General features: G+C 44.6%; 1 protein-coding gene across 1 annotated transcript in view; it reads left to right on the plus strand.

Annotated features, from left to right (window-relative positions):
* The first annotated feature begins 232 nt into the window (after window positions 1-232).
* RASGRP1 (RAS guanyl releasing protein 1) overlaps window positions 233-22870 on the plus strand; it is an 87900-nt gene continuing 65262 nt past the window's right edge. Inside the window, exon 1 of the mRNA XM_019551805.1 lies at window positions 233-408. Within this exon, the coding sequence (XP_019407350.1) occupies window positions 339-408 (70 nt within the window). The 5' untranslated portion in view covers window positions 233-338. The remainder of the gene's footprint in view (window positions 409-22870) is intronic.

The raw sequence follows: 22870 nt of genomic DNA on the forward strand, positions 1-22870 counted from the left end.
TAACCATATACTGTAAAATGCATACTTATATGGGAATATAACTAGGAAGAGAGGTCCCTTTGGTGCATTTGCCAGGTGGGAGGGTTGTCTTTCACCAACTCAACTCCTGGGAGCTGGTTGCCTTTTAAATCTCTCCTCCTTTTTGTAATCTGCAGTGGAGCCCTGTGTGAAATTTGCCACTACCTTGCTTTCCTTGTTCTCACTTGCATATTTCTCTGTCTTCTAGAAAACCTGCACAAGGATGCAGCACTGCCCCTAAATCAGCATTTGAGCTGAAGCAGATCAGTCATTGTGCCAACTATTCAAATCTTACCCAATCCACTGAATTCAAAATAATAATGCCTTTGGGACACTTAGCCAAAGAGGCCAGCCTAGAAGACCTTCTTGAAGCCTGCATTCAGTCTTTTGGTGAGTGCCTTATTTGAAACAATTTTTATGTTGCTACAACAGAAGTTTAGGTAACTTATCATTTGTGGAAGGTTAGGGCTAAGAATTATAAAAATAATAAATGATAATGTGTATTTTATAGCTATGTATCTGTGTGTTTGTGACACACTCCCTCTCTCATATATGGTGCGAATGATAATTTTGCTATTCTTTCTTGGATGATGACCACCAAGTATAGTAAAGTTGCCATACATTTTAAATTATTTTTCTTTTTTTCTTACTTCAAATACTGAACTGAAGTACTTTCCATATGGATGGATTTTTAAAAGCTGAAGTATTGCAAAATGGAGAGTACAGTGTGTGTAAATAGTATGTTTATAATATTCATATTATTACATGCTGGGTTTTTGGCTACAACCAAAAATCTAGCATGTTTATGACATCCCTTTTGGAAATCAGAAGAATTATTTGGTGGATTATGTGTATTGAAGTAGGAATGCTTTTTATTTTATCAGTAGAGAGATTTAAAATCAGATATGTTGTGAAGGAAAAAAAAGAATCTAGATGAAAAACCCAAATGCGTAACTTCTAGCATGAATTATTCATCTTTTTACTCTTTCACCAGCAGAACTGCTATATTGACAAGCACCATCAGAGATGTATAAAGTAGGCAATGCCACTTTGAAAATAAAGTATTTGCTAATGAAAACAGAAAACAGCTTTGTTATTTTATTAAAACGCATCATGCCGGGAGGGTTTCAGAGCCCTTACAAAGAACAAAGATTGAAATACTTCAAAAGATTTCTGATCATTTATTTTTAAACGCTATAGTTCTTTCTTGTCATTTAAAATAGCATTTTTCTTTATCACTGTTTCACTTTATCCATGTTTTACCTTTCCATGCCAAAGTCCAGTTATTCCAACTGCAACAGAAGTCTGTGGCATCTAATTTACTTAAAGAGTTCATGTCTTTAAAACTAGATGCAAGTTTTAAAGCCCAATGTTTTAACATAGGGAGTAAATTGAGAGGGACTCCGCTTTTTCCCCCCTAAGCATCTAATGAGCTGCTTTTTATCCATTACTGAACATAAAACAGCTAAAGTTTTTTTGTTTATGAACATGCATAAGGTGGGTTGCAGTTGGGTTTCTTTCTAGCACAGGATCTATAGGAGTTAAAACAGTCATGCTTAGTGGTGATATGGCTCTTTAGCTTCAAAGCATTAAGCAAACAGCTCCCTGCTTGAGGCGGAGGGGCAGTCCCTACCAGGCTTTTGTCCGTCTGCTCCCTGCCTAGGGCTGGCATGCTGAGGAGAGGGGAGTGGGGTTTAAGCCCCCTTCCTGGCCAGTATAGGACCCCAGCCCAGGTCAGTCTGGGGGGGCTATCTCTGCCAAGTTATTGCCTTCTTTGCCCACCGCCCTGCTTTCCGCTCAAGTAGAAGTGTTGCCATGCTCCCTGCTCCCAGCCTGGAATTGGCATGCTGAGACACTTGAGTAAGACAGGTTTTAAACCTCCCTGGCCTGCATGAGACCCCAGCTGGGGGCTGCCTGGGGGTGGGTGGGGCAGCCCTGCTAGTCTTCTGCCCTCCCCCCTCCTTTGAGGGGGAGGGGGCAGCCCCTGCTAGGGTTTTGCCCCCACACCACTCAAGTGGAGAGTGGAGTGTGTGGCCAGGGCTTGACCTGGGGCCAGCACCCTGGGACAGGGGGGAAAGGTGGTTAAACTCCCTCCCTGGCCCAAACAGGACCCCAGCTGGGGTCTGCCAGTAGGGGGTGCAGCTCCTGTCAGGCTTGGCTCTGTTCCTCACCACATGACCACAACCTAGCCCAGGGCTGGCACGCTAAGGCCCGAGGGGAGTGGGGTTTAAATCCCCTGCATGACCTGCCTGTCCTCTGCTGCTCTTTGCTCAAGTGAGGACAAGCCTGGCAGTCGCTGCCCTCCCTTTCCCCCTCCCACCCCGACTCCTAGGCAGACCTAGGCTGGGGTCCCATTCAAGCCAGAGAGGGGGTTTAAACCCCCCTCCACTCCCATCTCAGTGTGCCAAGGCATGGGCCAGGGCATGGCCATGCTCTCCGCTTTAAGCAGGGAGCCGGGAATGGGGGCAAAAGCCTGATAAGGGTTTTCCCCACTATCCTTCCCAGGCAGACCCCAGATGTGGTCCTGTGCAGGAAGCGAGGAGCCAGGGAAAGGAGGACAAAAGGGCAGGGGCTACCTTTCCCCAGGCAGCTGGGTGGGGTCCTCTGTGGGCCATGGAGGGGGTTTAAACCCCCCTCCCTCCCTGCTTCAGTGGGGCTGGGCCTGGCCATATCTGCCCCCCACCCCTTAGCAGGCAGTGGGGGAAAGCCTGGCAGGGGATGTTTGACCCCTCCCCTGGCCAACCTGGGCTGCCGTTGCACGTGGGCCAGGGAATGGGTATAAACCGCCTCCCCGTAGCGTGCTGGCCCTGCCTGGGGCCTGGCCACACCCTCTGTTCTGTAAATGGGGAAGAGCCTGTGAGGGGCTGCTGCTTCCCCTTCCCCCAGGCACCCCTGAACTGGGTGTGGACCTGGGTTCCCCCAGTCCCACCCCTCTCCCAGCTAGCTGAAGCAGTGTCATTGTTATTGTTAGGGAGCAGAGGGGTGGGGCCAACCCTGCTTGGCTGGAGCAGATAGCCCAGCCCAGCCCAGCCCAGCCCAGCCTAGCCTAGGGCTGTAAAGCATCTTGGGATGCTGGGGGACCATGAGTTAACTTGAACGAGGAAGGGATCTGGGACAAATGTTCTGTAATTTGGTTTGATCTAAATCAGTTAAGTCTGATACTACATCCATCCAGGTTTATCTTAAACCAGTTTCGGGCATGTCGAAAATGGTTTAAGTGCACTGAACTTCTGTTACAGATTTTAACTGGTTTCATAGTCACTTAAACCAGTTTGTGTGTAACTTCTGTCCCTAGCCACACTACCAAATACTCTCAACACCCATGTAGGAAGTCATGAATTGTTACATTATATATACTGATTATATGTTTACAGAAAAAAACGTGCATCTGTGGGGGGAAGAATTGGTGACAATAATGCTGTATTCCTCCTCCACTCTTTTAACCCAACCAGTTTTAAATGAACACTGAATGTTACTTCTTTTGAGGAAAAGAAGTCCACCAAACCACTATAAAAGACTTGATTCCTGCAAAAACATCCTGACCATGTTTATCCCTCTCTAGATCAAGTAGCCAAACAAAGTGCTAAAGTAAAAGTGACACCTGTATAAAAGGTTTACATCTTAGCTAATTGATAAGTCTCATCTTAATTTGTATCCAGGGGAGGATTATAAATGTTATATTTTGAAAGCTGGCGGCAACTTTTTTTCTCCAAATACTGTGGGTAAAACCCTGATTTCACTGACGTATCCAATGTTTCTGTTTATTTTGGTCTGCAGCATATTTTTAAAAACTAATTTTAGGGCATATCATAATCCTTCTCAATAAATAGCAGTGTGTATGCAACCTTAATTTTATAAGGTTTATGGAATAGGTTGTTAGTGAGAAATTATGCTGTGTACTGTAGCAATCCAAACTCTCTCTCTCTTCCATTGTCTGAAGTGATGCAACTCTGTGATGTAGTTCTTTGGCCTATAAGTTGTTTTTTCTTCTTGACACTGCTGGTTCTTAAAATATCTGGGATTTCCCAGTAGAGTATTTAAATAAGTCACAAAATGAGGCTGGTACAATTAGATAACCTACTTAAGGAAGTTGATTACAGAGAGTTCTTTTTGTTGGTATCTACAAACATTTTGCAAAAGTCTCACTGGACTCCATTGCAGTCTAGGAGAAGAGCTAGCAAATTCTTATCTAAGATCTCATATAAAAAGGTTGGCTTTTAATTTGTAAAAGTACATTAACAGATTCAGCAAGATTTTCTCTCCATGTGATATTGGAGTACATATAGTCAGTTAATTTGGACAGTTGGTTTTATTCCTTTTAAAAAATATTTTCTGTCCACATCTAAAAAATCACAGCAGAAAATGCTCTTATGTTTTATAACATTTCACAAGGTTTCTATCTTATGATATTTAATTATTTATTTTGTATATAAAGTAACCAGAATATCTAGTGCTGTGATATTTAACTTTTATTATTGAAGACATTTTAATAACTTAATATTTGAAGGACAGTAATTCATAGGGTTATGTAGAAAAAGTGCTATCTATATGTTCCCTATTTAGAAACCCCCCACCCCAGCATATTACCATATCCAAAATATGCCATACAATGTGTCTTTAAATGCATGGCACATGTTTATGTTATATCATTTTTTTGGTTAATATTTTTATTGCACTGGTTCTTACAGGCCACACTCATGGATCAGATCCACACAGTGTTCATCACTGTACTGTTTAAAAAAACCCTGATTTGTACATGTGACTAACGAACAATAATGGGTAGCGTCTACTGAAGTGTAAAATTGACAGGCTTATGCCATGAAGGAGAAAATAATTAAGGTTTGTATGTATGGCATTATGCCATACATAACCAGCAAACAGATGTCACCTTGCTGAAACACTGATAAAGAAAAGTATCTTTTGCAGCAGTGTTTTGAATGTATTTAAGGCTGGGAAGTAAAACAGACTTTTCAAGAAGAGAGAGGAAAAAGTTGGAGTACTTAAGATGTACTATATAGAGGATTTGGACTAAGCCAAAAATGCTATATCTTGGAGATCCTTAGGATGAATTGGCCAGATTTATATGGAGTCTTCATGTTAAAAGTATAAATCCAGGTAGGGCTTGGTTAAAGACAGCACCAGATTATGAGCCTGTGTGGCAGGAAGGGTGTTGTTGTTGTGCAGGGTGACTGAAAAAATGGGAAAAAGTAGGTTTTGAAGGGGAAACTTAAGGTGATCACTGGAAAAAATGTAGGATGAATGTTTAGTTTGGAAGAAATGAGGGAGATCTGAAGTGGAAAGAGGAATAAGAGTCATTAGTGTTATGTTAATACTTCAAACTACATTATCTTTGCCCCAGTTTTCGATGCTCTCATTCAATAGAGTTAAAAGAAGTGGAGCTCTTGAACTGTGGCCTCAAACCCTCAATGAGGCTGGGAAGAAGGGAATGGAACATCCTCTAAACTAAATGTTGAAAGAGAAGGAGGAGATAAACCAGAAGAGTAAAAAACTAAAGGGAGACAAGATTTCCAGAAGGGCATGGTCGATGACTGAAGACAGGTTGATATGGCTAAAGCTGGAATGTGAGCCTCAAGAACAGCTCAGGAAGAAATCATGACTCATTATACTCAGTGGAGGTATCTACATGTGCGCTTTACTGCAGGGTTGACTAATTAGCTCTGCAGTAAAAAATCACCATCTACATGTGCAGCACTATAAGGCTGTACTAAACTAATTAACTCTGCCATAGAATAGTATGGCCTGACGCACATACTATCATATGGCAAAGTCTAGTGCATCACAGTACACATGTAGACAGTGACTGGGGCTGGCTGGGGCAAAAGGGTGCTACAGTGTGGGGGCTGCCTGCTAGCTCTGCACTGTAGCACCCTTGTCCCTCAGCCAACCCCTCTGCAGGACATTGAGTTGGGACACAGCAGCTCTGGGTTGGCAGGCTGCCCACAGGGCCTTCTGCCAGCCAGGGCTGCACTGCCCTAGCTCAATGTGTTGTGGTCCTGAGCGCATGTGTAAAACCTGTGCCCACGAGCAATAAACTCTGGTACAGACTGTGCCAGAGTTTATTCAGCTGCACTAATTGCATGCATAGATGTGCCCAGTGAGAGCCGTTTCACCGGAGGATAAAGAGCAGACACCTAAGTATGCAAGGTATAAAGCTTTAGAAAGCATGTTTAAAGAGGGAAAGAGCCAATCAAGTGGGGTCAAGAGGAAGGCATGCGGTATGAAGAGAGGAATGAGTCTGAGGAGAGACAGAAGTGAAAGAGAAATGAGGGAGGGTATCAGACACAGGAAAGGGAAGTCAGGAAATGAGGCAAGATGTCACTAGGGCAAGTGGTAGGATTAGAGGTTGAAAGCAGATGAAAAAGTAAAGTTTATGGGGGAAAAAGAAAAGGACGATGGGGGTGGGGGAGTAAAGAATGGATGAGCAAAAAGGTGGCCAGGACTATGAATTAGAGGTTCAGCAGAAGTAGTGCTGCTTGGCTAGGGACATGGCAGAGCTGCAAAAGGAGTGCATGGATTTGTAGCAGAACAATTTTGCAGTTGTGACTCATGACTGGTACTTCTGAAGTGCAGTTACAATTAGAAAAAAGTGACACTAAAATGACACAGAATAAACAAAACCTCTCTGAATCCATAGTTTCCTAACACAGTTGTTCAGTTTACAGGTTAATAAAAAGTATTTCTAATGAACAGTTCTACATATTCAACATGGGTTCTGAAGGTCAAACTTGACCCTATCTCTTATGTTCTTGCTAGTAATCAAGATATTTGAAACATTGGCTTGTCGATGATACCTGAGACAGAATAGAATCTAGCCTGCTGCTCCACTAGCTCTGAATACAGTGGTGACACTAATATAAATATGTCTGTCTGACATGATTTAAAGGACACAGGAAGCACAGTTCCATTTTCACCTACTCATTGTGGCACTGGGAGGGCTAAACACATGTGTAATGTGTTTTAAACATGATTTGAATTTAAATACAGAAATCTAAAATGTTATATTTTTAGTCAATAAAGTGTAATGGTATATTGACTCTCGGAGAGCAGTGTGGAGTTCAGACTTTCTCTGAGAGTAAATATATCATGGCACAGACTCTGAACAAGGAACTGAAAGGTTAAATGTTTCAGTAGCATTCATTCGTCAGTCATGTTTTAATCTGTCAGCTGTATGTGCACCAGGTACAGAAATGAAGTATGAATACTTCACAACACTATCCACCCAGCTTATTCTGAAATTATAGTGAGCCTAGTACACTAGAGTTTGAGATCAGTTATGTGGTAGGAGTTTGTCATCGCTGATTATTTTGCTACTTAATCACTCCATGGGGGTGTGAGTTTGAGTGAGAGGAAAATTGAGTGGTAAAAAGTTCCCTCCTTTTTAGCTAGGATTGTCAGTTTCTATCACTCCTAGATAAAGCTACCTTTGGGTTTAATGTGATTAGGGTTAAAAGGCTTGTTTTTAAAAGGCCGTAACTAATACTTTCCAAAAGCCAAGGCAGTATGGAGTTAATACATGTTAAACTGGTTGAGTTGAAACCTGGGGTTTGTCTAGAGAAGGTTAGAAAGTGTTATATAATGTTTGATTAAAATCTTAGTATAGACAGAGCATAATATATACATGCATTAGCTGGCAGAAATGAAGACTATAATGTATCAGTTAAAACAATTTAGTTAACATACTTTAAAAATACAATCTTTATCTAGACGAGCTTCAGGAGGCAATCTGTTTCAGTTTAACAAGTTTAGCATGTATTAGTGCCCTACTAAAGTCAAATTGAAGTCCATTTACTCTCAATTGATAATTGATAGGTCAACCTATGAGACCATAGGGGTGTCTGCTGTATTCTCCTACTTTCAGTCATCATCTAATGAACAAAGCTGTGACTATTGGGAGGGATCACAGATTATTAATTAAAATTAACTAGTTGAATCAAAGTGGCAACACAAGAACCAAAGCTGTGGAATATAAATTCACTGTAGTCAGGACAGCCACTGTATTGCTCACTGCATTTTATGGACCTGGGAGCATAAACAGTTTCCCATATGATTTGTACTATAATGTAATATGGTGCAATATGCTATTTGGTGTTGTCCTGCAGTTGGAAGCTTACCTGAAATAAAGTATGTACACTGGAAATAATTGCTCACAATTGTATGCATTAATCCCATAGCAAAATACTTCAGCTGAATCAAAAAATGAGATTCTGACCCCATACCTGAAAAACCTACGGTGCCTTTTAAAAATTATAATTTCAGGGACCTAGCCAAGTTCTAACTTGCGTAGTTTAATTTTGTCCAGTTAACATCTAACTGTTGTTACAATATTCTTCACTTGCAAAAATAAGGTCCTCCATGTTCATTATTAAGCATCTCTCAGTGCTGGGCAAAATTATGTATTTATTAAAAAAAAAATACTTTGTTCACTAAAATATCATTTGAGAAGCACTTTGGAATCCATCTGAATGAAAGGCAACAGGTAGAAAGGCAAACTTATAAGAGAGAAACAGAAATCTGGAGGTATAGCCAGCGGAGCAGCTCCCCGTTGTAACTCATGGTCCTTTAGAGGAAGTGCCATAAGTTATAACAATTCCCTGGGCCCAACAGATGTTTGGCTGGGCTGCTGTTTAGAGTGACTGTGATTCTGCAGCTGCTCGCCCCTAGTCCCACTCTTTTCCCCCTCCCAGCCCCAGTGCTGTTTTCAAAATGGGAGTGGGGAAAGGGAGCAGAGGGAGTCTATTTTGGGGGTTGCCCACCCATGCTGGAGTGGGGGGGGAAGGGAGGTGGATTGGATCCCTGCCACCTCAGAGGGGCTCCGATCTACCCAACCCATCCTCCAATGCTGGCTGGGCAATCCCCAGAATGAACTCCCTTTCCCTCCTCCTACTCTGAAAGCAGCACCAAGAGCAGAGCTGAGTTGTCAGCCCAGCCCTGTCCCAGCACAGGCAGACAGAAGTTACTGAAGTCACTCTACTCTGAAGCACTTTCATCTGAACTATCAAGTAATGAGAGATCAGATTATTGTGGAATTGGGCCCTTTTAAAATTCTCTGCAGTCATGCACTTGTGTTTGGTCACCTCTGTAGAGCTCTTTCAGGAGCCAAATTGGGTGAAAATTGGCACTTCTGTCTGCTCCTTGGAAGTAGTCTCTGAGCACTTTTGTGGAAGTGTTACCAAACATCTACAAAAATGTGTTGATTTCACAGTTCCCATGACATTTCTAAGGTAACAATATGAACAGGAAAAAGAAATTGTATTAGGCTGATTTTTGTACATCAATGAAGAGGGAAAACTTTCCAATGCACATTAAAAAAAAAAAAATTGTAGGTCATCTTTTTCAGATTTGTCAAACCGAAGAGGGCATCTATGTCAGTGCTAAGATTAGCATTTGGAAGTTCCTGTGCCCTAGTCTTTTTGTTCAGATTACTAAACCAATCATGTGTCTCTGCTGTTTAAAAAACCCTAAACTTTTATAAGAATAAAGAATAAATAATATTTTTCAAGAATATCCTTAGTGATTGCTATATGCCCAGTCCTACCAGGAAAACCCCATAGGCAGCCTGCTTCCATGTGTGTAGAGTCTAATGACAACACTGAATTTCCATGTGGATGCAAGGATCTTCCTATACAGTTCTCTTTGCAAGATTGGGTGCCTGTACACGTGCGGGGAGGCTGCTCCAATGTATGTTAATTGAAGTGTATCAGAGCACGCTCAATTAATCAAGTCTGCTGGAGTGTGCTAATTGCCATGCTACAGCTTGCTTCTGTACCTTGTGTCAGTGTCAGCATCCCCGTGCTTTTAAAATGGTGGTGGCAGCACTTTAACTAAAGCTCTTCTGAGCTTTAATTAAAGTACCCTGCCTCTGAAGCTGATACACAAGAAGCTGTGGGTGCTTTAATTATAGCAGCTCTCTGAGCTGCTGTAATTTAAAAAACCCCTTCCCCACCCCTCCCCCCATCCCCAGACCACTTTCACATGTGCTTTAAGTGCCAAATTTTAGTAACAGAGATCTGGTTAGACTTGAGTACATTTAGGGCTTGTTTGGGGTTTTGTTAAATTTTGTTTTGGGTTTTTTTTAAAAAAGCTTCCTGCTTGAGCTTTCAACATTCTTTAATGAATACTTTGTACTGTAAGAATGCCTTACATAGTTAAAATCCCAGTAACCTGACAAATTCTTCACAATTGTTAAATGTTAATATTTGTTTTCTTTTTAAAGTAAGATGATATGCAAGGTCAATGTTCACTGCCAGATCAAATCATTGATGATGCCACTGAATGTCAGCATAATTCATACAAACTAACACAGCGTTCTGACTCAAAGGCAATTACGTATTTTATAAGCAAATGCACACCCACATTAAAGCAATTTACTTCTTGCTGCTAGATTCACCTGTAAACATTTTGTTTTCTTTTCATTCTTTACAAATTTCTGGATTTTTTTTCCAAGAAAGCTTGTCATTTCTGTACCAAACACTGATGTTTCTGTTCCAAAAGAGTGCCCCACAGTTAAGTCAGAGATATTACTCTGTATTAAAATGGGATTGATCATTCTGTTTTAAATATTTATAGCAGAATTTTATCAAATATGGCACTGAAACTGCACTATTGCTTGGAAACAGAAATTTATGTTAATGAGGAGCTAGTGATATGGTAAGAACAGAAAAGCTATTGAATGCTAAATGGTAATTTAGTTAACTATTACAGCAGATCATGGATGTAAACAAATGTAAGAGCCACCAAACACCTAACATTTTGCAAAGCAGATTTTTTCCCAGAGAACGTGAAAGGACAGAACAGAGTTAAATATTTTAAAAATTATTTTTAAGGCGGGGGGGAGTGTTTGCCCTCATCTTTTTTTTTTTGAGCTGCATGTTGACTTTGGATAATTAAACTGGAAAAAAATCACATACATAGGATTCGGGTATATAGGATGATATTGCATATGAGAGAGTTCTAAAAGAATGTCAGTAATGGTATCTGTGCTTGAAAAAGAATACACCAGAGACTATTACTAGCCAAAATATGCTACTATAGATCTGCCTAGGACTATTGACTGTACTAAAGTTAGGCTAATTTGCACCAACTGAGAAACTTGCCTAGTACGTCCAGTTTTTACTAAACTGAACATTTAGGAAGCTGTATTTCTGAAAGCAGGACAAAGTTGTTTGTACCTATTTTTTTTTTTTTTACTTTTTCAAACCAGTTTGTCATGTAGCAACAAAACAAAACCAAATAGAACAAACCAAACCAATCCCCCCACCAACCCAAAAGCAAACAAACTGAAGTGATTGGTGCCCCTCTGGACTCCCCAGTGTATTATTTACTTTGTCTAACTGGTTCAGATTGCAAACCCTGAAGAAAGGACTTTCAGCACATTGTCAGTCCTAAAGAAATAATATTTTCCGCTATTAAACTGACTCAAACAATGAAGCTACTACTTCCCCCAGAAGATTATTATGCAGTCAAACATCTTATTGCTAAAAAGGCTAGATTGACTCTCCCCCACCCCCCCAAAAAAAAAAAAGAAAAAAGAATCAAGGTATTCAGGACTAGAAGTGAGACTGCTAGGGAAAGACAAAAGAGGAAGGTAGTAATCATTAGAACAGTCCTGGATAAAATGGCAGATTCAGCCAGCGGTTGGACTCCATTTCCCGGTATCCCCTGTCCATGTTGCTATGGCCAGTTTCCATAGAGACCCCAGAAGCAGCAGGGCTGTAATAGCAGGAGGCCAGGGTTTCCATGGACACCGGGTCAAGCAGCTCTGGCAGGGTACGGGGCTGGGTAGGGAACTGCTCCGAGGCTGGGATTTCGCATGGCCTGCAGGCTGGACTTTTGCCTGCCCCTGCGTTAGAAGCAATTAGACTACAAATGCATTGGAGATGGATTACAGGAAAGCTGAAGCAGATGGCTTTAAAAGACTAGAATGCCTGCTTGCATACTAGAATCCCATTGTGGATTTTAAAAAACAAAAATTGTGCACGTGTACATGTCTGGTGACTGGAGAAGGCAGCAGAGACCGTGCACGGGGTGCCGGAAGCCCGATCAGGCTCACGGAAGCTTGGGCTTGGCAGGTTTCCAATGCCCTGTGCACCATGTCCACTGCCTTCTCTGGCCACCAGCATGCCCAGACGTCCTCCTGCCACCTTCCCATACTGCCCCAGAGGCAAGCCAGCCCAATCTGGGTGGTGGCAGGAAGTGCGCAGGAACAGTGTAAGGGGTGCTCGAAACCCGGCAAGCCCAAGCTTCCCTGAGCTTCCCCAAGGATGCCTAGGCTTCCAGTACCCCATGCACTGTTGGATCAGGCTGGGTGCTGCCTGCAAGCTGGCACCTGCCCAGCTAGCACCCTGCCCAGGTGGCCCTCATGGGTGCTGCCACTACAGATGGAAGCATCAGTTCCCCTCCACAGCCAAGGGGCTGCGTGGCCTGGCGGTGGCTTGTGCAGACAGGCTCTGTCAGGTGGTGGGGGGAGGGGTGAATCTTTTTTCCCTCATGGAGCCTGCCTGCCTCTCCCATGGCCAAGGGGGCAAGCTGCCGGTGGCCTCTGAGCTGCAGGGACCCCCAGACCTTCCCTCCATGGGATCGGTGCCCCCCAGTGCTGCCTGGGAGGGCTTCTAACAGGTGGGTGCTGCCCAGGGGTTGCTGTTGCTATGGAAGAAACGTCTGGGGCCCCCTTCAGCTCATCTGCCTGTTGTACAAGAGGCAGGCAGGCTCGGGGGGGGGGGAGGAGTAAAGGATTGGGTCCCTTATTGTTTGTTTCCCCCCCCCACACGCAGAGTCTGCTCATGGTACCAGGGGTGGGGAGAATTAGCTGATGGCAGGCCATCACTTCCATCACAGTGATGGAAGCCCCTAAATTGCAACAATGGGTTTTTAATTTGTGGGTTTTTGTGACCCACTGTTTCAAGTTAGGGGAACTAAACCCCCTCATGTGTATAAGCGCCCTTCAATACCTAACGCCAAATGAACAGGAAGAGGTAGTCTGAAGTCAGGCAGAAGGCAGGGTAAGGATGAATCTTATAGACTAAATCAGAGTTGCATAAGCCTGTATGAGCCCAAGTGTACTTCATTAGTACATTGTTGTGATGAAGTGATCATATCAGCATCTGATGAAGTGAGCTTGGGCTCACACAAGCTTATGCATCTCTGATTTTAGTGAGTCTGTATTGTGCATCTCTACCCTACCTAATACCAAATGTTTAGTGGTGAAATGTCACATCTCTAAATGGGATTTCTCAGTAGATACCTTTCCTTTGAAATGTGGGTCTCCTGTAGCAGAGATCAATAATGTGTAACATCAGGATTCTTTTTTGTTTTGCCTTTGAAATTGATTCACTTTTAGCACATTAGTTGAGATCATTTCCACACCCCAGTTTTGGATTAACTGTCCTTCTAAAATATTCTCTACGATTTGGGTTGGATCAGATTCTCCAGTCACCTACGCTTAGGTTCATCAACAAATATTTTTAAAAAAAATTATCCTCCACTTCATAATACAAAACCATGTTATTTATTTAAATATATGCAGGCAGAAATTGCTAAGAATAACCTACTAAATGAGCAGATTGATTTGTTTCTGTTGTTAGTACCACAGAAGTGTATAGAAGCTCTACCTGTGGAAGAAGACTTCATTCTGCTGATCACTGCGCAGAGACAACCCCTGTCCCCCCAACTGCTTAATATTTTAAGTAGTTTAAAATATAAATTGATTTAATGGAGATTTATCGTTCACAGCTAAGCAAGTCTGAAACAACAATAAAGAACAGTAAGGAAAAAGGAACAGCAATAAGGAACCTCCTGTTGACTTCATTGAATTGCATCGACTTTAGGGAGTGACTGTAGAACTGAATTAGTATTTTTCACAAGCTGTCATGTTTCTCTCATTCAGAGCTGCTAAGTAACACATATCATGTGATGCTCATGTATTTAGCAGATCTGTCCTGCCTTCTTGCAGCCCAGCTGAAATATCAGTTTGCTCAGTCTCTTTAGTTAATCAAAAGAAAGCGGAGAGGTGACTTAATCGCAGCATCGAAGTACCTTTGCAGGGAGAATATCGTGGTTGCTTAGTTGAGGAAAGCTTTAACCTACTGGAGGAAAGCCATAACGAGAGCCCAGGATGGCAAGCTGAAGTCAGGCAGATTTCAATTTGATACAGTACTAAGGGAGATGAGTCATTTGGGGGGAAAACTGCCAGATGAAGTTAGGCAGGCCAGGTTCTTTGGGTAGATGTGATATCTTCTATTAAACCAACTGAGTTGTTGGCAAGTGCTTTGCAAAACTTTCAGGTGCAATCACCCTTCTTTTACATTCTTACAACATCCTGTCACACTTTTAGCTGCTTTCATTCCTTGGAGATCTCAGAACAGCAGAGACTCCCCATGCCTGAGGAAGGGTGATTGCAAGCTTCAGGCACAAAGCACTTTTTTCCAACTAATCAGTTGGTTTGATAAAAGATACACATCTACCCAAAAAAACTGGCCTGCCTACGTCCTTAGACCAACACAGCTATAACCAAAAACCCAGGAGAAGTTAGTTCTTCTTGTATTGATGTCTTCAGATTGAGATTGGATTTCTCTCTGGTACTTATGGTATAATCAGCCAGACAGTTACTGAAATTGGGTAGAGCTGCAGATACTTTGGAGAGTAGGGCTAGGATCCAACATGACCTGGATAGACTGGAGTCATGGTATGTAATTAATCAGATGAGATTAAACAAGGACCAGCACGAAGTCCTGCACTTGGGAAGGAATAATTGCATGCACAAATACAGACTGGGTGTAACAAAGTAGCGGGATAGAATCCTTCTAAGAGGGAGAAAGGGCAACACAGGAGGGAAGCTAGAACAGAACTAGCTGCCAGAGAGTAAGTGGTAGAGGCAACAGAAAGACAGAGGCCTACAGATGACTACTGTGGGGCAAGCTGCACTGCAACCAGTAAAGGACAATACAGGAGGAGCAGGCTGAATAAAGCTAAGGAGGGGCTCCTGTGTAGAGTTAAGAAACATGCAACAGGAGGGGTGGCTGTCTTGGGGCATGTAAGCCAGGTCCTGAGGCACAGTAGGCAGTCTGTCCCTGACTGCTACAAGGAATGGAACCTCTGAAAACATGAGCTGGTAGATGGAAAAACTGGACCACAAAGAAGCTACCCTGAGAGCTGAGAGAGAGTCCTCTGAGGGGTAAAGTTTTGCAGGGGAGCTGAGACCCAAGGTAGGAATTTTAAGTTTAAAGAAGCAAAACAACAATTGGTTTGTGGTTAAGTTCAGTTTCTAACTGTGAGATTCAGAGTGGCTGTAGGGGAGGAGGAGGTGGCTGTGAGAGGTACCCCAGGAAAGGTGCTGTTAAGGTGGGTGCCAGTGAGACACCCTGCATTGTGGGACTGTGGTCCCAGTGCATGGAGGCAGGGCCAGGGGGACCAGTGCAGAGATGAGTGCCTGGATGGGTTGGAGCCCTGAAAGGCTGCCTGTAGGAGACAGGTGAAGAATGAGTGTTTGAAGGGCTTGGAGCCCCCAAAGGCAGCTGGTTTTGGAAACAGGCAAGGATGAATGCCTGGAGGGAGTAGGATCCCCAAAAGACATAGATTTAGAGAGAGAAAGATCTGTGAGGTGGTGGCTGAAGGCCCCTAAGGCAATTTTTACCTTAAGGCATGAATAGGGGCTAGAAGGGCCATGATTACATGCCCTAAGGCAAGACTAGTCCTAGCAATGCACAAATAGAACTGGTTAAAACAGAGTGAGGTAAACTAAGGCTCACTCTAGGACCCTGGGGTAGCTTCCCTAAGTACTATGATATATCTATCCAGGTGTGGCAAGAGAGGCAGAAAAGGGGGAGGGGCCAAAGTAGGACAGAGCTATTTTGGCCACCAGGGGGCTCCATGGCCACCCTTGGAGCTGTTCTGCTACACTGGAAAATGGTTGGTCAGGCTGCAGTACTGCAGAGAAGGACCTGAGGGCTACAGTGGACCATAAACGGAATACGAGCCAACAGTGTGCTCTTTTGCAAGAAAAGCCAAAAGCATACTGGGTTGTATTAGCAGGACCATTGCTTGCAAATCAGAGGAAGTGGTTCTTTCCCTGTATTCAGCCTCACCGGGAGTACTGTGTAAAGTTTTGGGCCCCACACTTTAAGAAAGATGTGGACAGTTTGGAAAGAGTCCAGTGCAAGGTAACAAAAACGATTAGGGGTCTCAGAGGCAAGACTTATGGGGAAAAGCTGGAAGAACTAGAGTTATTTATACTGGAACAGGTAAGACTGAGTGGGGACTTGATAACAGTTTTCAAATACCGGGATGGAGATGGACTTTTCTCTTTGGTTATAGTGGACTGGATTGGAACAATGGCCTCAAGCTGCAGCAGGGGCAACTTTAAGTTGGAGGTTAGGAACTTTGACTATGGACTTGGTCCAGCACTTGAACAGGTTACCTAGTGAATTTGTGGAAGCTCCATCCTTGGAAGCTTTCAAGAGTAGGTTAGATAGATACTTGGCCACCACGGTGTAGTCGGGGATTACAGAGAAGCAAGGGTGGAAGGGACCTCTCTAGCCCCTTACCCAAAGCAAGATCATCCCCATCCAAACCATCCCATACAAATCAGAAACCTCTTAGCAGAACTATGCAGTCAACCCTAACACAGCAAGACATAACAGCCTAACCTGCCGCAGGTAAAGCAGGGGGACCACAGTAGCCAATGTACTGCTGCTGTTAAGGTTGTTAACAGGTGCTTAAGAAATCCGAGAAAGAAGGCCATGCCCCCTGCTACAGAGGAAAGCAAAAACCTCCAGTTCACGTAAAGGGGACTCACTTTACAATGTAACAAATAGGGATATGTTCCAAGACTTTGACTGTACTGACCCCCAGGCCCATTTTACCACTTTTACAATACAATTTTGGTACTCAACAACACTAGACAGTACACAGTATGCACAAGTACAGGGTGGTGGTGAATGTTTAGTTGGTGTGAAGAGAGGGTGGTGAAGGTTTCATGGATGGACCAGGGAGAAGGGTAGGAGATAAGCTAGCAGGATGCTTAGCAGCTATAACGGGGATGGCAACTACAGAAACGTGTCGCAGACAATGAGCAAGGAGCAGAGATTCACACAGGAGACCGTATTTTGGTGGGTGTCACTCCCACAATGCACTGCACAAAACAGCTGGCTGCAGGCTTCCACCACACTGATTGCATAAGAGTGAATTACCTTGTGTATAATAAATTTTTGGTACAAAAAGGGTCCTCACATAAGAGTGAATTCGCACATACAGAACCTGCATAAAGTGAGGCAAACCGGTATACAACAGGGGCAGGAAAAATACGACCTGAGTGCCAGATCTGGCTGGCCAGGCAATTTCATCCAGCCTGTGGGCACCCACCACCTAACTGTACCCTGCCCAGCCTGCATGTCTCACTCCCATCCTTGTGGGCAGAAGGGCCCTGCCCAGCCAGCACACAGTTTCCAGGCAGGGCTGCTGCTGCTGCCACTTCTGCAGCCACCAGGGGATCTGCTTGGCTTCCCTGGTGTCCTGCTTGCTCTGGGCACCAGGTAAGGAAGTGTGGGTGTGGGGGGAAGGGGAATTGCAGCTGGGTAGGAGCACAAAGCATGGGCTGGGGCTGGTGGCAGCACAGAGCCCATGTCCAGGACCACCCCCCTTCCGCCCCCCAATACTCCTCTCTGTGGTGCACAGTCCCTGCCGCCAGTGGCAGCAGCAACAGCGGGCAGGTGTTTGTGGCCCACAGCACATGGCTCTGGCCAGCACCAGGTCAGCCTGCCTCTACTGCACGGGGCCCCTGCAGTGCACGTGCAGCTCCCAGCACTCATGTGTCACTGGAGGAAGCCCCACACAATGAAGCCAGCTGCCTTCCATGCCTTCTGCTGTGCACGTCCCTGGACTCTGCAGGGAAGTAGGGAGCAAGGCTCCCTTCCCTTCTGGGGGTGTCCTGGGACCTGCATGACAGGCAGTGACAAAGGCAGCTGGCCCCATTGCATGGGGCTTCCACTAGTGACATGCAAGTTCCAAGAGCTGCATGGGCACCATGGGAAGCCTTGTGTGATGGAGCCGTTTGGCAGGCCAGCCTACCTGCACTCCTTGCCACCACATACAGCACTGGCCAGAGCTGCATGCCAGCAAGCCACCTGCTGGTGGTGGTAGGGGCTGTGTGCTATGGGGAGGAGTGTGTGTTGGGGGGGTCCCCACACCCCTCCACCCTCCTTCATGTCCCACAAATGCCACACACCCATACCCTGTCCCTACAACCCCCTCCACATATACACCCCCCAACATACTGTATTGCCCCCATACACCCCCACATACAATATACAAGAGTAGGACTTCATTTTTAGTTATTATGCAATCACCTCTTTATATAGTATACAAACACAAATCATGGCAAAAATATTTTTATAATATTATTAAAATATAATATAATAGTTGTTTGACTTTTAGTGTATGATTTGGTTTTTTTCTGGTTCCAAGATGGCAACCCTCCTCACCCAAAAGGAATACTTCTGGGGCACAAGGGAAGGGACTTATGGTGGCAAAGGTCAGGGGTTAGGGGACAGGACTTCTGGTCACAAGATAGTGACCAGGGGGTGGGGCACCTGTCATGGGGTGGGGCTACCCTTGTGGCCCTCGACAGCTCACCAAAACTCATTAAATGGCCCTTCAGATAAAATAATTGCCCACCCCTGGTCTGTACTAATCTGACCATGTGGCAAAATTCCTTCCTGATGCCAAATATGGCAGTTGGTCTGATCCTGAGCAGAGGGGCAAGACCTAGCCAGGAACCTCTAGCTTTAAGTCCCAGCAAGCGCACTAGCATACCCTAATAAAGATCCCCAGTCTCAGCTGCAGCCAACACCTGATGCCTTTGAGGAAGGCTTAAAAACACTCTGTAACATGTAGCAAAAAGATGGACATGTTGGGCAGGGGGACAACCAGCAAAGCCTGGAAGCATGGGAAATACTCATAGTGAAATATAGATATAGTTATGCCTATGTCACCCCTGACCAGCGGCTGGCCAACCTCTGCTTGAACACTTCCAGTGATGGAGAGTCCACAACTTCCCTAGGCAGTCTATTCTGCCTCACTGTTTTAACAGTGAAGAAGTTTTTACTGATATCCATTCTAAACCTACTTTGCTGCAGCTCCAAGCCATTGGTCCATGTCCTACACTCTGTAGCAAGGACGTTCCTGCCTTGAGCAAGGAGCTGGACTAGATGACCTTGTGAGGTTCCTTGCAGCCCTACTTGGCTACCATACAGAGGTCAAACTGTCTGAACTAACAGACCCTTGAGATATTAAACTCTATGATTATATAGTATGAATGCCATGCACCCACTTGGGCTGAAATAAGAAGCTCCATTTGCAGGTTTGGGGCACTTGGGCTTACAGTCATGCAACCTCTCTGCTTTCCCTCTGGCAGCTAGCCATGCTGGTTCATTGTGGGGAAGCAGTGAGGAGGAAGTGTAGGTGGTAGTGGAAGTAGTAGTAGTAGCAGCAACAGCAACAGAGAAAGTGATTAAGTGCCCAGTACTTGTGCTAGGCTCTTCCAGCTTTCCACATGATATCCAATATCCCGGGGTGGGCATGCCAATCCGGCCTGCCAGGCTATTCTGTCCAGCCTCTGGGGTCCCTAAAAAATTAGAAAATTATTATCTGCCCCTGCCTGCCTGTCAAAGATGACAAGGCACCAGCAGCAGCAGGACACAGGAGGAGCCTGGGGCAGGACCTAGTAGCTACAGCAATGAGGCATGGCTGGCCTGCCTGCCCCAGCCCCAACTGGAAGCCTCTGCTTAGCAGAGGCTTCTGGCGTGGCAATCCCTGTCTCCCGCGGTCAAGGAGTGGAACTCAGGTAAGAACTGGGGGAGAGGAGGACTGCCGGTGACTGCCCCAGTCCTTGGAGCTGGGTCGGGCTGGCTTCTGTGGTCCTGGCGATGCAGCCAGAAACCACATGGTGACAGCAAGTGGGTGGGTGGGCGTGAATGCAGTGACAACTAGGTGGGAGTGTGGGGCCTGCAGTGATGCCCCAGGGCCAGGTCTGGCACAGGCCCAGGGCAGGGCAGCAGGAGCATGGGGCCTGGGCTGGCAGAGGCTCTATGGAGCCAGGCCGGCTCCTCCCTCTCCCTGCTGGTGCAGCTCAGCCTGGCTCTATAGAGCCCCTGCCAGCCTCCTGCTTTACTGCTTTGGGCCCCCACCGGCCCCGGCCCTAGAGGACTGGTGCAGGCCCCACACTCCTGCTCAGCTGTCGCCACACTCAAGCCCAGTCACTACCAATCGCTCCTGCTGGGGTGCTGCTGCTGCCACCACCATTCTCCCACTTTTCCTCCTGCCACCACTTCTCCCCAACCCCTGGCGTGCCGGCTGCTCTGGCACTAGGTGGTTCCCAGCTGCATTGCCAAGACTGTAGGACTCAGCAGGAGCGATTCTTGGCTGTCTCTGTGTGGTGCCAGCCGGGCTAGACTAGGTCCTGCTGCATCCTGCAGTCTCAGCTGTGCAGCTGGGAACCGCATGGTGCCACCCCCCCGGCCCCCACATATACAAAAACGAGACTTCATTTTAAGGTATTGTATACAATCAGCTGTATGTACACTATGTGAACACATGTAAATCAGGACAAAAATATTTTTTTAATCAAATTAATGGATGTTGCAGTAGATGTTTGATTTTTAGAACATAATTTGGTATTTTTCTAGTTCTGAGACGGCAAACCCCTTTGTTGAAAGGCATACTTCCAAAGGCAAAGGGAGGGACTTCTGGTGGCAAAGGTCAGAGGCTAGGGAGTGGGACTTCTGGTCCCAAGATGGTGACCAGGGGGCAGGGCACCTGTCAAGGGGTGAGGCTACCCATGCAGCCCTTAACAGCTTGCCAAAACTTGGTAAGTGGCCCTCCCACTGAAATAATTGCCTGCCCCTGCAATATCACTTCCAGACATCATGTTTCTGCAAGTCATCACTAACTTACCTTTTCTCCTTGCCCACCCCATTGATAGCTATACTAGTTAGCCCATTTCATAGCTCCAGACAGCCCTACCCTTAGTTGCCCACCCACCTCCAAACTTTGCACAATATCCTCACCCATCTTCCTATTCTTCTGGTTCAGCCTTCTCATAAAGTCTCAAGCAGTTCTGCACAACCAGTGCTTTACAGAAGATACCCTGCCAGATTCAAAACACATGCTTAACTCCAAACCACCCCGTAAATCTCTTCTCATGTACTTTCAGCACAGATACCAAGTTCCAGCATACCATGACCCAGACACACCACTGACTAGAGCAAAATGTGTTGATGATAATCAACAGTTTGTTGTAACAGGTAAACTGAGTATTAATATGCAAATTACTAGAGCCTGTTGCCTCAAATTGTCCCTTCTGTAACTGCACATGTATAAGAACACCAGACTGGAAAGAGCCTTCCAAGCCAGTTCCCTGGTTTCTATTGCCAGAGTGAACCCTGGTGCACCCCAGCCAAACTCCTGCCTTTGGCTGCAGCTGATATCCAATGCTTCAGAAGAAAATTTTGGCGGGTGGTGGGGGAGTCATGGTCAGAATTATTTCTGAAGACCTAATGTAACGCATAAAGAATAACACCTTTCCATCTTCCAGCATTATATTTAGAACGTTGCCACTTTCTTAGGTGACAACCCCTTTGGTCAATCTGTGACAAGAAAAGGTACAGCTTGACATTTCAGCATTTCCCAGGAGAAAGATTTAGATATTTTTTGATTGACTGGTTCAATGAAAGTGACATGAAAGCTGGGTTAAACCCCACCTATTTGTTCCAGTGAAGTCAAGTCTGAATGTGGAGTTCTTGAAGATAATTTATGGCTTAGTCCAAGGAAAAAGGGGCTGTTCTGGTGAATGAGCAGCATTCTACTGTTTGGTGACAAAAGTTCTAATTCCATGATTTATAACTTTTTTTTTTTTTAAGAAAAGCTTGCACATTCATAGTAATTTATTAAGCTTTATAGGAAAGATCGTTTTGTAAAAATACTTGTCTCATTTAAATGTCATAAGTTTGCTAAAATGAGCAGTTTTAACATGCTGTAGAACAATGAACATCAGGTGTTTTTTTTCACTTTACTCTTTGTTTTGGCCTCCATTACTTGATCTGACTTTCCACTACTAATGGAGTACTTTCCACCCACATTTCCATTTGATGTCTGTTTAACTATGCTTTAACTTTTCAAACTCATCCCATTTCCCTTCCACAAAAGCTTTTATCTTTTGTTTCTACTTCAAAGTGGCAGTATTCTCTCTTAAAGAGATTAGCTTTATAAAGGTAATTCCTGAGGGAGGGCAACAGCACTCTGGCTCCTGTCTCTAACCAAATTTTACCCAAGTTTCCTTTTTTTGTAACGTTTCCTGCTGTGTCTCAGAATAGCTGTAATACCCAGGAACATCTTTATAGAGCCTTAACCTAATAAGAGCATGGAGCCACAAAGCATTACTACTCGGGTAACTTACTTTGGTTTCAGTACAGTCATACACCATAGTCTAGAAAGGCTGATGACAATCTATCCCAGGCTAAATGCCAGGGTATGTGCTATTACAGCACCTTGCCATCAGTAGAGAAGCTTGTAATAATCTCTTTGCACTGAGCAAATGGCTAACAAGGAATAAATGCAGATATCACCTGCACTGATGTAACTTTTATAGGTGTAGCTTTCCCCCTGATTTTTTCTAGATGTAGTGCTGTTTTTTACATATCCACTCCTTGTTAACACCAGTGTGAAAACAGGGTGTATCATTGTACTAAACATGTGCACCCAGACCCTGAGAGAAAGCTAATAAAATTAAACTGAGAAAATAAATAGGCTGTCTACTTGAATGGTTATTGACAAATTCAGATCA

Source organism: Crocodylus porosus, unplaced genomic scaffold (genome assembly GCF_001723895.1).
Source record: "Crocodylus porosus isolate Cpor-Errol unplaced genomic scaffold, CroPor_comp1, whole genome shotgun sequence".
Taxonomy (NCBI): domain Eukaryota; kingdom Metazoa; phylum Chordata; order Crocodylia; family Crocodylidae; genus Crocodylus; species Crocodylus porosus.